Source organism: Brachyhypopomus gauderio, chromosome 3 (genome assembly GCF_052324685.1).
Source record: "Brachyhypopomus gauderio isolate BG-103 chromosome 3, BGAUD_0.2, whole genome shotgun sequence".
In the NCBI taxonomy this organism is placed as follows: domain Eukaryota; kingdom Metazoa; phylum Chordata; class Actinopteri; order Gymnotiformes; family Hypopomidae; genus Brachyhypopomus; species Brachyhypopomus gauderio.
In genome coordinates, this window is record NC_135213.1 from 24,401,629 (window position 1) to 24,416,022 (window position 14,394).

The 14,394-nt window shown below is 44.4% G+C and overlaps 1 protein-coding gene across 1 annotated transcript in view; it reads left to right on the forward strand.

Annotated features, from left to right (window-relative positions):
• fmn2b (formin 2b) overlaps positions 1 to 14,394 on the forward strand; it is a 55,732-nt gene that overhangs the window by 27,849 nt on the left and 13,489 nt on the right. The window contains 7 exon segments of the mRNA XM_077000584.1: positions 2,608 to 2,695; positions 8,714 to 8,775; positions 11,878 to 11,969; positions 12,395 to 12,524; positions 12,969 to 13,115; positions 13,258 to 13,317; positions 13,879 to 13,999. Coding sequence (XP_076856699.1) covers positions 2,608 to 2,695; positions 8,714 to 8,775; positions 11,878 to 11,969; positions 12,395 to 12,524; positions 12,969 to 13,115; positions 13,258 to 13,317; positions 13,879 to 13,999 — 700 coding nt within the window.

Here is a 14,394-nt window from a genome sequence, read left to right on the forward strand (position 1 = left end):
GCAAAAGTACAAGAGAAATGTAGAGCAGGACAAAGTCCCGCACAATCAGGACCTCTCACGTGTGTGTCGGGGTCAGACCTGTACACCCTCTCAGTCATGTAGTTATCCAATCAGGCAGCATTGCATGCAATTATGCCAATGGGGTTGTGGGTGGGGAGGAGGTGTCTGAATGAGACTGGTGTGTGACCAGCTGGTTTGAGTGTTTCTGAATCTGCTGAACAACAGATCCTGGAATTTCCCAGAATGGTGCGACAAACAAAACGTGCCCAGTAAGTTGCAGTTTTGTTGGCCGAAACGCCTCGTAACTGGGCGAGGTCAGAGGAGAGTGGCCAGACTGGTACAGGATGACCATGATTTGCTTCTTGGTCATTGAGCAGAACAGCATCTTGAAACATGCTCCATGTCCATATTCACCTTGAGTTGGACGCACTACAGCAGCGTCCACCACAGCGAGCTCCACTCCCACCAACCAAGAGCACTCTGGGCTTGCACTCTGGAGATATGCAGCCAGACTTGACGAATCTATTACTTAATGCCACAGCCTGTACGAATGTTGCTGAATGCTGTGTTTTGTCCTCGTGCACCCTGCTATGTACAGATCTTCCCATTGTGTCTTTTCCACTGTCAGCACAATAATGTACCTTTTCCCAAAACACCAGCCAAACTACAGTGGGGAAAATAAGTATTTAGTCAGTCACCAATTGTGCAAGTTCTCCCACTTAAAAAGATGAGAGGACTGTAATTGACATCATAGGTAGACGTCAACTATGAGAGACAAAACGTGAAAATAATTTGAGAATCATTTTGTCTGACTTTTAAAGAATTTATTTGCAAATAATGGTGGAAAATAAGTATTACAAACAAGCAAGATTTCTGGCTGTCACAGACCTGTAACTTCTTTTTTAAGAGGCTCCTCTTTCCCCCACTCATTACCTGTATTAATGGCACCTGTTTGAAGTCGTTAACAGTATAAAAGACACCTGCCCACAACCTCAAACAGTCACACTCCAAACTCCACTATGGTGAAGACGAAAGAGCTGTCGGAGGACACCAGAAACCGAATTGTAGACCTGCACCAGGCTGGGAAGACTGAATCAGCAATAGGCAAGCAGCTTAGTGTGAAGAAATCTACTGTGGGAGCAATAATCAGAAAATGGAAGACCTACAAGACCACTACTAATCTCCCTCGATCTGGGGCTCCACGCAAGATCTCAGCCCGTGGGGTCAAAATGATCACAAGAACAGTGAGGAAAAACCCCAGAACCACAAGGGGGGATCTAGTGAATGACCTGCAGAAAGCTGGGACCAACGTTACAAAGGCTACCATCAGCAACACACTACGACGCCAGGGACTCAGATCTTGCAGTGCCAGACGTGTCCCCCTGCTTAAGCCAGTCCATATCCAGGCACGTCTGAAGTTTGCTAGAGAGCATTTGGATGTTCCAGAAGAGTATTGGGAGAATGTCATATGGTCAGATGAAACCAAAGTAGAACTATTTGGTAAAAACACAACTCGTCGTGTTTGGAGGACAGTGAATGCTGAGTTGCATACAAAGAACACCATACCAACTGTCAAGCATGGGGGTGGCAACATCATGCTTTGGGGCTGTTTCTCTGCAAAGGGACCAGGACAACTGGTCCGTGTACATGAAAGAACGAATGGGGCCATGTATTGTGAGATTTTGGGTGCAAACCTCCTTCCATCAGCAATTGCAATGAAGATGAAACATGAGGAGATCTGCATGGAGGAATGGGCCAACATACCAGCAACAGTGTGTGCCAACCTTGTGAAGACTTACAGAAAACGTTTGACCTCTGTCATTGCCAACAGAGGATGTACAACAAAGTGTTGAGAGGAACTTTTGTTATTGACCAAATACTTATTTTCCACCATTATTTGCAAATAAATTCTTTAAAAGTCAGACAAAAAGATTTTCTCAATTTCTTTTTCACATTTTGTCTCTCATAGTTGAGGTCTACCTATGATGTCAATTACAGGCCTCTCTCATCTTTTTAAGTGGGAGAACTTGCACAATTGGTGACTGACTAAATACTTATTTTCCCCACTGTAGTTGTGTGAGCCTGAGGCGCTGGCCTGGGCACTGCAGTGTCCTCCCCGGTCACCTGGTCTGAATGTGTCTGGGCCCCGTGGGGATGAGGTAGAATGCGCACCAAAGGAACCTGGTCATCACATCTTGAAGAATCCACAACACACACCTAATACCTAATAGTTATTTTAGTTTTTTCTCATTGTACCCTTTTGTGACTTCAAATATGAGAACCAAAATGCTGTCTTAGCATCAACTTTCCTCTGTCTGTTTTAGATGGAGTAAAATTAGCTTTTTAAATGATGTATTATTATTTTGCTCTCCTATCCTCCGTCTAGATCGCTCCTAGAGCACTCGACACATTTCATTCAGTCTGTTCATTGGTGGTTGTTTCCTCAGTCAGATCTGCTCCCAGTGAGGTAGAGCAGCAGGTGGATGAGGGACAGAACACACACGCTTGGATTCACACGCCCTCTCCCAACAGGGACTCAGCACGGAGGTGCGGTTGTATTAATTTGTACCTGACGTGTGTGTGTGTGTGTGTGTGTGTGTGTGATAGGTGGTGAAGCTGCTAAATAACAAACGGTCTCAGGCTGTGGGGATTCTCATGTCCAGCCTCCATCTTGACATGAAGGACATCCAACATGGTGAGTACACACACACACACACACAGAGGACACTAAATGGAGAATAAGCATAATTGGATTCAATACCAAATGTGTGACGGATATTCTAGTTGTACACCAAGTGCAGGTAACCCTGACATCTTTTGCTTACAAACAAGCTTGAATACATGATGGCTGTTAAGTAATAAATTGCTCTCTGGGCTAAAAGATGTTAACTTGACACTAAGGACAGCAAAGAAAACAAACTAATGTTTTTTGTTTGTATATGTATTTTTCACCATGACACCCCCCCCCCAAACCCTGCATCGAGGCTCAACATGTTCTGTCTTTGACATCACTGTGACTATATTGCCTCTCCATTTCATTCTTGATGCATTCCCTCATAACTTGTATTTCAACACCAAATCCCTACTGACTGCTAAAAGGAGATTAGGGTTGGGGTTAGCTGTGGCTAGCCTGTCGTCCATCTCCATATGGACTCAGCTCCTCACCTTTCCCCAGAAGGATTGTCATAGCTGCTGGGGTTAAGTGGCTCTTGGCTGGGCACGTTCAGTAATGTGCAGGCATCCACTTACATCTCGTTGGGGGTTGATGAATATTTGCGGTTTGCTGCATGTTTCTGTTGAAGTTGAGGAGAACATTATTGGATACCTTTCATGTTGGGAAGTGCATGTTTTAATACTGGAAATACCTTCCCCTACAACACCATACTTAAAATCTCCATTAAACGCATGAAAGCAAAGCCTTGCTTAACTTCTACCATACTGCTCCCACTGATGAGCACCTGACCATCACAACATTGTGACCTGCTTTTTAAAATGTACTAGACATTTTTAAGGTCTTTATCGAAGTCTTGTGAAAACATTTGGTGACTTTTGCGCGTCTGAGTGAATGTTGGGGACAAGGATCTTCTCCGTGTTTAGGACGGGTGAAAGTTCTCCTCTCAGAGTTGTGAAGACAAAAATGTGAAAGCGATATTCGACTCTCCCTGCAAATATTTGGAAACGTTTGAAGCTTTCCAAATAAACATGAACAAAAACTAGATGAACGCTGCACATCTGCTGCCATGGCAACAATCGTCCTGACCGTGCAGCAGGAAGGGCTTTGGAGCCTGCAGCAGATGACTAGCTGAGCTACTCACACCTTCATTAAACACACTTTAGTCCAGTTTTTAAACTTCCTTAGACTGTTAGTTAAAAACATGTTTATTACACGGTTAAAAAGTGTTGGTCTTGCTTGATTAATCACTACTTGCAAATAACGAGTGTTTTTGCAATCTTGGGCTTGTGCTTAATCAGTTAACTGAAAAACTGACTCCATCTTCGGTGTTGGAGTGCTCCTTGCTTCCTTTAATTAGAGCTTTGAACTGACTGTGTTTTCGATGAGTTGTTCTGATTGGCCACAGTTGAGAGATCATGGGGGAAGTGTCAGTGGTGTTTAGGAAAGAGCTGAGTTAGTGCCGGGTGAGTCTCAACACAGTGCTGCTTCCAGGATGAGGCGCCCTGAACGCAGAGGTCACAACACAGAGGTCAGACTGCAGAGAAGGAGCTTGGCTTTGAAGCATCCTACCAGATGATTTCAGATACTGTGCACAAGTACTGGTGTTTTCTGTATCTCTGCAGTGTGTTTTTTTTTTTTTTGTACACACACACACATCTCCTAGCAAGAAATGTTGTATATTTTATACTGTTGCCAGGAGAATTTGTACTTAATTTTCATCCAATCAATGTGTTTATACATTTCCTAACTCATCCACATGGTCTGGGTTGTTTCATATGGACTCAACTCTGTGTAATCATACGATTCCTTTGTTAGACATCCAGTCTGATATGTCTGAGGAATTTTTTCTCTCTCTCTCTCTCTCTCTCTCTCTCTCTCTCTCTCTCTCTCTCTCTCTCTCTCTCTCTCTCTCTCTCTCCCTCCTCTTTTGATGTCTTTCTATTATTCTGGTTGCCAGATATTCACACTACAATTACACCCCCCCCCCCCCCCCCCCCCCCCCCCCGGTGTGATGTCATTTCCCCTCTAGACGTTCTTTGTGTCTGTGGCCCACTAGCTGCTGCACTGGTCTTTTCCAGAACTGTACCAGTTAGAAACAAATGGTATACGACCATCACTAGGGGATTTGATTAAAACATGAATTGTGTGTAGAATGGGTTTAAACAGGATTCAGGGAAGTGTGAAAAAATATATTTAAATAGGTTTGATTATTTGTTCAGGAGACTCCACTTTCAAACGAGTGGCAGCAAGAAAGTTTTGTATTCTCAAGTGATGGTAACGTTTTGATTTGGTTTTTATGGTCCTACGTTTACGGGGGATGATGAGATTGTAAACACCACTGCAGGCCTTCATCTTTGTGTGTAGTTTATGGATTAGATTTAATAAACAACAAACAAAACATTTTATTTATGTATTATAGCACTTGTCATTCAGTGGGCAGCTATAACTATATTCAGTGGGTGCCATGGTTACTGTGCACCCATGGCCAACTATAGAGACATTCACTAAATGGTACTTGTAGAACCAAAACTGATCGTTTACATTTAATAAATGTAATACATTTCTGAACAAGTTCTGGTCAGTTTCATTTCCACTTTTACTTGCTTGAATCGTGCTGCTTCCAAAGATTCCACTGGGCTGAACGTTTGCAGGGAATCACACAACGCAATTTAGAGTCAATCTGAACACTCACACAATCCATTAAGCATGCACAACAACCTGGAGTATGGTAGAGATATTTATTGTCATTGTACATAATACAACGAAATTCTGAAACTTCATCACATTTGGTTGAACAACAAAATGAAATTGGCATCGGCTCTGTACTGTATCCCCTGTTCCAGTCTCTCTCCACTGGGTAAGGGGTTAGCATTTAGGGTTAGGACACCCCCAGAACTGTGCTGCGGTCTGTTACGTTCCCCTTAATGCCTGATTTGGTGAACTGTGGCGATCAGGCTTTTGAAGTCCTGCAGGAGGACGGGACTCTGTAGCCGCCGTATGAGCCTCCTCTGCGGTCTCATCTGAACTGTGTTTCTGTCCAAGTGTGTTTTATTTGAAAAATATTGGTTAGCACCATTCCAGGAAAAAAAACAACTGATAAAAGTCCAATGAGACTGAAGTCCTGTCTTGTCCAAGCCCCCGGTCTTTAAAAATAGCTCATTTAGAAACGTTTACTTTATTCGGATTAACCGGGATGGTGTCCATTACGTTCTGCCTCATCAATAAACATTGCCTTGGCTCGTTTATAGCTGTAGCCCAAGGGCCAGATGAATAACGCCGTTGTAACTGATGAAATGTCTGATTAGAGCGTCTGATTTAACACTTTTTAATGTGTATTTGGACGTTGTAAAATGTCATAGCCCAGAGCTCTCAGAAACGTGTCTCCCCTGAGTCCAGCCAGCCAGTCTGAGAGTGCTATCCCATATGCAATTCATTCACATCTGATCAGCCTTTGCCATCACCAGGATACTGTCCAGTGGATTGGCCCCTAAGGACAGAGAGAAATGTGTCTATTAACTAAGAGAAAAGAATCAAATAACTTGTTTGTACATTCTTTCTATGTCCCCAGTAGGTTTTCCAAAGCAAGGTAACAACTCACTTAAACAGCTGATGGATTAGCAGCTAATTCCACAGAACTGTTTTTCTCCATTTCTCATAAATCTAGGTAGATGTTAAGTTTCCAGGGACTAATTGCAGTGTACTATAGATAAAGATGCAGAAGTTGTAAGAACTTCATAACATCTCATCACTCAGAGGTTTAAAGCTCTGTTGTTCGGTTCCTGTCAGCCGCTCCTCTCAGACAATCCTGCAGAATTATCTAGCAAGGATCTTGCTAGAAATGTAATCAACTGCACATTGGAGAAACCAAGAGAAGGCTTACTGAATACTTTGTTGAACACCTGTGTATTATCACAACTACATATTTCCAATAGCAAGGCACTTTGATGCTAATAAACTATTGACGTGTCTGTATAGCCAGTTGTTGCTCTGGCAATACTTAAGTGAGGAAATGTGGTGTGTGGATAAAGAACTCGTCTACACTCTGAACTATATGCCCATGGGATGTTATATGCCTGCATTATGATTTAATATTTTGCCATATTTGTTCATAAACTGGTTTCACCTTCTAGAACCACAGCACGTTTCTCAAACAACTGATGAAAACCTCTGTGAAATGCCCAAGGTTCCTGCAGTGTGTGAGAGATATGACACACACTTGCTATGGACACTCTTTTTAAATGTAACTTCTGTTTTATGATGTAAATGGAGACGGAGAGATTACTCCCTCAGCCACTGGAGAATTAAATTGCACTCAAAAGAATCTCCTATTTCCTACCAGCATGTGTGACACCGGAAAACCTCATTCTAGCTCGGTCTTTCACACAGATGAGATGTGCGCTCGGCGTTAAAACCCTGCAGGGTTTCTTATAAATATCGACACTTAATATCAGTGGATATTTTAACTCAGAGAAGGGGGAATGAGAGTAGGTTTGCTGAGTGTCGCAGCTGCAGGTCTTGGGACTGGAGTCCTAGCCAGAGACGTTGGGGTAGTGATTTCAGTGTGATGTTTGGAGAGCCGCGCTCTCCCTTCTAGTCTAATCCCCAGGGATTATGTTGAACCCCAACCATAATCGATGGCTTCAGCCCCATCACCTCTTGTGTTTAACTTTGGCTGGACAACAGAGAAGAAAGATGCAGGGTTTTCTTCTTGTGTGTCAGAGTTTAGGGCATTATGTTCACAAACAAATTCACTAAAGTCAGATTCATCCGCCAAACGCTCGTCATGTACTTCTTACAGTCCAGTTTATTTTCACTTCTCAGGATGAAAGAAGTTGCAATTTTCCATTCAATTTTTTCCATTTAGTTTTTTTTTTATGCAGTTGAAGCTTTGATTCAATTAAGCGTGAAAGTGGCACTAAGTATGTATTTATTTTGTTCTTATAGACTTGGTTAGCAATCTTCTCAAACACTTTAAATTTAAACAATGTCTCCAGCACAAATGTTTGGAGTTAGTGTGTGTGTGTGTGTGTGTGTGTGTGTGTGTGTGTGTGTGTGTGTGGGAGAATGACGGTGCATGCTTGAATGTAACACTATATCTCAGATTAAACAGTCCTCAGCTCTAGCCCTGTTTGTGTTCAAACATTTACTTTTAAAGGATTACAGTTTGGGGCGCCAGATCTTGAATGTAGAGACACACAGGCGGCAGTGCACAGATCAGTGTGTTCACTCTCTAACCTGACGGTGCACAGATCAGCGTGTTCACTCTCTAACCTGACAGTGCACAGATCAGCGTGTTCACTCTCTTACCCGACCGATCGATACCCTGACCTCTAAGGCTGGTGTTGAAGCCAAATGCAGTTAATTACCCCCAGACACCTAAGAATGCATTAAGCTGTTTAACAAGGTCCTGCAGGGAGGTGAGGTCTCTGGGGGCCACAGCAGGGCCTCCTGTGCTGTGGGTGGCACTGAATCCAGTGGAACGTGAGATATGCCCAAACAAAAACCCCTAAGCTGAGCTCTGTGCACTCGTGGATGTGACCCCATGCCATGGGGGGTGTGGTCTGGAGATGGTGCTTGAGTTTGAACCAGTCCTCCCTTCTGTGTGTGTGGGGTGGGGGGGGGGGGGGGGGGGGGTGATGTGGTGGTAAGATTTTTGGCTACCGATTTCTGTAGACATGTTAATATTTGTCCAATATTTGTTAGGACGACAGTGTGGGACATGATGATGGCTGATGACTTAATAATGGCACATAATGAAGAGTGCTGTTATAAGCAGCACACCACTGGGACTGTAAACATTTAATGAAAAACACCATTTATTGCTTCAGTGTTGGTCTTTAAGCTGATTTAATGTGCTTATTTAGTTATTTACTTGTAAATAAATTCATTTGATGGGAGTCTAACAGTAAACGTGGCTTTTTGGTCATGTGTGCATGGAAACTGACAAGTTCATAAATGTGTTGGCCGCTAATCTGCTAGCAGCTCTTCGTTTACTTCCTGTGTCATCAGAGTTTGTCTTGTCTGTGTTCTGTTCCTCAGCCATCCTGAATCTGGACAACACCGTGGTGGATCTGGAGACCTTGCAGGCCCTCTATGAGAACGTAAGATCCTCTGTGCACTAGCTTTTACTGCTGTCCTCTGCCTTTGTGGTGCTTTTTTTTTTGTCTTCATTGGTGAGCTGTATTTCAACAACTAGTTTCAGTGATTACTAATCATTTATTTAACAAAAACAGCTTCCTTTTCTTTGAGTAGTCATTGTCTTCTTCAAATCTAATGATTTGTGCCATGCTTCTCTGTAGACGTGGTTGTTTGTCATTTCTCGTATTATGTAACTTCAGAAGTCATACAGCCTATTTTTTTTTTGTTTCACGCGAGACCCTTTACCCACATGTTGTCCACTCATTCTTATTAATATGTTTTTGGTTTGATTATAATTGTTGGTTTGTTGGGGGAGCTGGGACTGTCTCCAGTAGTGCTGTTCTAGTCCTTCCTCTTCTCCAATCATTGCCAAGTTCTTTAGACCCGAGTGTGGGCTTCACATCAGCCTCATTACTGAGGAGAGGGGGGAGAACAGCAGGTGTTTGGGTGGAGATGCAGGATCCTGTGAAACGTCAGATGAGTAAAGCACCCCGTCCTGTTCCTCACAGTCTGCTCTAAAACAGATGCACTAACGAGATGTCGCCACCTTTTTCAGGACATGTATAAGGACAGTGCACAGAGGATCGTCTGTCCTTCACCTTTGACGTTTTTGGAGACGGGTGTGCATTGCATGGCTGTTCTCTAAGGCTGTGTTGCATATTTCCAGAAGCTTAAAGCTCTTACACACTCTATTTCCTCCCATTATCTAGTATATATATACTAGTGCGGAGGGTACTTCTGTACGGAATGGCCCGTGTTTGGATGTTCTGAATTAGATGCTGTGTCTTTCACAAACTCTCCCTTTATCTCTCTAACTGGAATCTTTACAATTAATGTGACTTCATAAGGAATCAGTCAGGTGTTTGTGTCTGGGAGGCTTGACCAGCAGTTATTGAAACCAGACATGCTTGTTTGACGGGAGAAGAGAAGATAGATAACAAATACAGGGTAAGATGTATGGAAAAGGCCAATTGGCTTTAATGCAGCTAATGATCTTTTGTGTTGGGGTTTTTCACCCGTTTATGAGCACGTGTGTCACGGCTGGTCTGCACCGTCTCCAGCCCAGCACACTCCCTCCAGTCTGTATATTGTCTTTGATATCTGCAGTGGAGTTTCCATTTTAAAGCACAGGCTTTCAAGTGCGAGGGGCTGCTTCCCATTAAGAGCAGGCATGGGGGCGGGGGGGGGGGGGGGGGGGTTGGGGGGGGGGGGGGCTACGTGCCCTTGTGGACAGATGGTGGGTGAGGTGAATGCCGGCGTTTGGGGTGGGGGGGTTTGTGGTGTGGGGAGTGTGTGCAGTGGGGGGCACTGGATCCTGTGTGGCTGTGATTCAGCTTAATGCGCTGGAGTGGCGTTCCAGAGTTTGCAGTCACATTCACACAGCCACCTCTAGCACACGTGCACGTATGTGCACACACCACGCACCTTGAACACTGAGAAAAAAGCACACTTGCATATGTGCACACATTCACACAGGATCTTGTTACCCTCTCTCTGTGCCTCTAAACACCCCCCCCCACACACACACACACACCCCGTCTGCCCAACCCACTTTGATCACCTTTCAGGACGGCTGCTGTTTGTTGAGGCTCTGGCGGGTGTCCGTCATTGTCGGGCCGTGCATGTGATTTGTCTGCCTTGTTTACTGAGGTGTTTACTTTCTCTCAGGGAGTCTGGAGACGCTCTCATATGCTGGAGTTTTGGAGCGTGCTCCACTTAACGTGATTGGTTGAGCTGCTGTAGGGTGGAGGCAGGGCCCTCCATCTTTCAGCCTAAGCTGCAGACCGTGGAACTCCTAGCTAGTGAGCACCCCACCTGTTTCACCTGTATGGCTAAGTCGGTCTGCACCCAGGACCAAGCAGCACATCACCTCAGATCACTATTGTAGGCAGCAGCTTCTTAAACCTCTGGAGCCCTCGTGATGGAGGCAGCCATACTAGTTCTGGGTAGTAACTTCATCATGACGTGAGTGAAAACATGGAGGTGCACATACAGCACATTTCATATGTGGAAATGCAGCTATGTTTGCTACATGCTCATTGGTCCTTTTGAGTTCTTATTTATTGGCGCAATTTGAGGCGACGTAGTTAATCTCGGAGCATGTACCCTCTGATATAACCCCTCAGCTGTTTCACCAGAGAGGAGCAAGTATACATGAATACAGTGTTGGATGATTTTAGTGTCTTTCCATGGTTTGATTTAGAATTTGTATTATGTGGTCCGCTGTAATGTCGGTGTGGCGGTAATGTGCATGTGATGGAAATGTCTGTTTAATGCCGTTTTGGTGGAGTGCAGCTATATGAACACTTTTAGTATCTACTTGTTACACCTGGAGCTCTCTCTCCTCTCACGTGTCTGACAGTACACTTCTGTTTCCATATTTAAATCCAACTTAAAACACACTTTTCTCCCAAATAAGTCACCTCCCTCAAGAACCCTGGAAATCTGAAGGGTTCTGTCTGTCTTTTTCAGGGTTTTTTTCTTTTATATCTCTTGTATTTTTACGTTTCCTGTATTTCAAATCTGTAATTGTGTCTTTGGATTTTTGAAAAGCACCATGTAAATGTATTATTTATAATGAATTTTTTTTTCTTGCTCCATTTTAATTTGGTTAAAGCAAATGTATTGGTATATTATTACATCAATGTATTGCTATACTATTACATCAACATATTAGTATATTAATACAGCACTATATTAGCATATTAATTCATCAGTATATTTACATATAAATACATGGGTATATTTGTATGTTAATACATCAGTATATTAGTATACTGTATTGGCATAGATCCTTCACATGTCACACAATCAGCTTTACAGAGAATCTGGGTCCAGGCCTTTAAGGAACGAGCCAAAGGCAGCCGTGTCTAGGAGTATCTCTCTGACCTAGACACTGCCCACAGGCATCTGCAACACCAGTGTGGACACCTGGATTTGGTTTTTGAAACTGAAATATAAATGATTGGCAATGTCCAAAAAAATGCTTGTATCCGTGATGTAGATGTATGAAAGGAGCATGTGTGTGCTGCTGAGAGATCCCAGTTCCTCCACTCCTGTTACAGAGAGCCCAGCCAGATGAGGTGGAGAAAATCGACAAGCACATGAAGTCCTCTAAGGACAAGGAGGGGGTGAAGCCTCTGGACAAACCTGAACAGTAAGAACCCATTAGGACCGACAGGGGGCGCTCTCACACGCTCTCATCAATCTTATACTGAGGACTGCACAGAGGTGTATAATCCAGGTTCAGAAAGTAAAAGTCCTAACCAGGATTTTGCTCAAGCTTGCTAGATTTTCTAATTAGTGCAATCCAGGTAAAATTGGTGGAATCAACACAATCCAGGAAGCCTGAGCAAAATCCTGGTGAGGACTTTTACTTTCTGAACCTGGATTATACAACTCTGCGACTCCACTTTAGGAATCCAGTACATTTCAATTGGAGTTTTGCAGCTGAAATATTGATAATTATGCAGAATGTGCTTGTTGAATTACGCGCTGGGTACTGACATGCTGAGTACTGACACGCTGTGCCAGTAGTGGAGGCTGCATCTCCTGACTGTGTCGCACTTCCTGTCTTGGCAGATTTCTCTTTCAACTCTCCCAGATTCCCAGCTTCTCAGGAAGGGTGTTTTGTATCCTGTTCCAGTCCACATTTTCAGAATGCATCTCTTCCATCCTCCGTAAGCTGGACATCCTGCAGAAAGTCTGTAAGGTATGTGTGCTGTTCACACAGCTGGGGTGAAGGGTCACACAGATGAAGTAAACACACGCATGCTTCACTGCAGTGCTGGATACAAGTCACATTCACATGTAAAGGAATAAAGTGTTTGCAGTCGTGCTGACCCTGATGAAGGTACCTGAACTTCTGAATTGTTGGTTTATAAACTATGAATGTTAAAGAACCACCAGGATAGGGTGCTAACTGTGTACCTACACTAATAATCACTGTGGGCACATCACAATGTCCTGTGTGGGACCTCACAGAGGGGAAAACCTTATCTTTGACTCGTAGAGAGGACTCTGATATAGAGCTTTATGGAGTACAAGTATAAAAGGGATAAACCTCGAGCTTCACAGTGTATCTGTAGTCCCACGCCTTACCGGACTGTCCCCTCTACTCTGTGAGCAGCTTCCGCAGAGCTTGTTTTTCGTTCAGACTCTGCAGGGCGGTTCTGGAGTCATGCAGATCCTCAGCCTCGTTCTGGCTTTTGGGAACTTCATGAACGGAGGTAATCGGACCCGGGGCCAGGCGGACGGGTTTGCTCTCGACATCCTGCCCAAACTCAAGGATGTTAAAAGCAGCGTGAGTCTTGCCTGCACACACGTGTATCTTCTCACACACACACACACACGCGCGCACACACACCGTCTCGCACTCGAGGAGCAGTTCCATATTACATAGCTGTGGAGTTGTAATACAGTCATCTTTTCTTCTTCCTTTACAGGACAACACCAGAAGTCTTCTGTCTTACATTGTTGCGTACTACCTGCGACACTTTGATGAAGTACGCACCAGCACTTTCTTCACCTCACATTTCCCAGAGACGGGCTGTGGAGAGTTAATTTTGATGCATTTACAGCTGTGTGATTAGTTTTCTAGTGTGGTTGGTGTTCAGGACTTTTCCTTAATCCCTTGCGTGTGTGCGCACACACACATTCTGTAGTTTTCATGTGGAGTTATTTGGGAATGGTTTTGGAAACACTTAGTGATTTGCATTTAATAGCCAGAATCACACACAGGAAAAGAGGATGAGTTTCATTTAATCTGTGCTCTGTGGGTGCATGTGTAAGTGGGTGGATGCATGCGTGCACATGTGCTTGTCAGTGTGTGGTTGTGTGTAATGGTGCTAGTGGTATCATGGCCTGTAGGCTATAAGAACACAAGTGACCACCACCTCTACCCATCACTTAAGAGTGAGTGCACACTGCCCTCTCCCCTCACAGAGAGGCACGGATCAGGAACATCTCAAGGGACAGGGTTACTTTGTTACAAAATCACTTGAGCCTGTATTATCTATGGGTTTTACTTATGAAGAGGTGTGTGTGTGTGTGTGTGTGTGTTACAGGATGCTGGGCGAGAGACCTGTGTGTATCCTCTCCCAGAGCCCCAGGACTTGTTCCAGGCATCTCAGATGAAGTTTGAGGATTTTACTAAAGACCTACTGAAGCTGCGGAAAGACCTGCGAGGTAAACTCTACTCCCTCGCCCCTAGCCCCGCCCACCATGCCCCTAGCCCCGCCCACCATGCCCCTAGCCCCGCCCACCATGCCCCTAGCCCCGCCTCAAGATCACAAGAAAGCCCAACAGAGAGGTCACCCCTGATCAGGAAGAAGAGCTCGGCTTGTGAATCTCTGGTCAGCACGGTTAGCCATCTCCTGCTGAGCCACTCTGCACTGTGCAAGCCTAAAGCCCCGTCCATCTCCATGGTCTAACGCCTGCGTTTTGCCGATCGGGTCAGTCCGCTCCTAGTTGCGTTTAGGCTTCTTGTAGAGTGTGATCCAAACCATCTGCCACTGAAGCTGTTGGCCTCTGCGACCACTTTCTGAGCAGCACTTGGAGAGTCTGCATTATGAATGACCTCC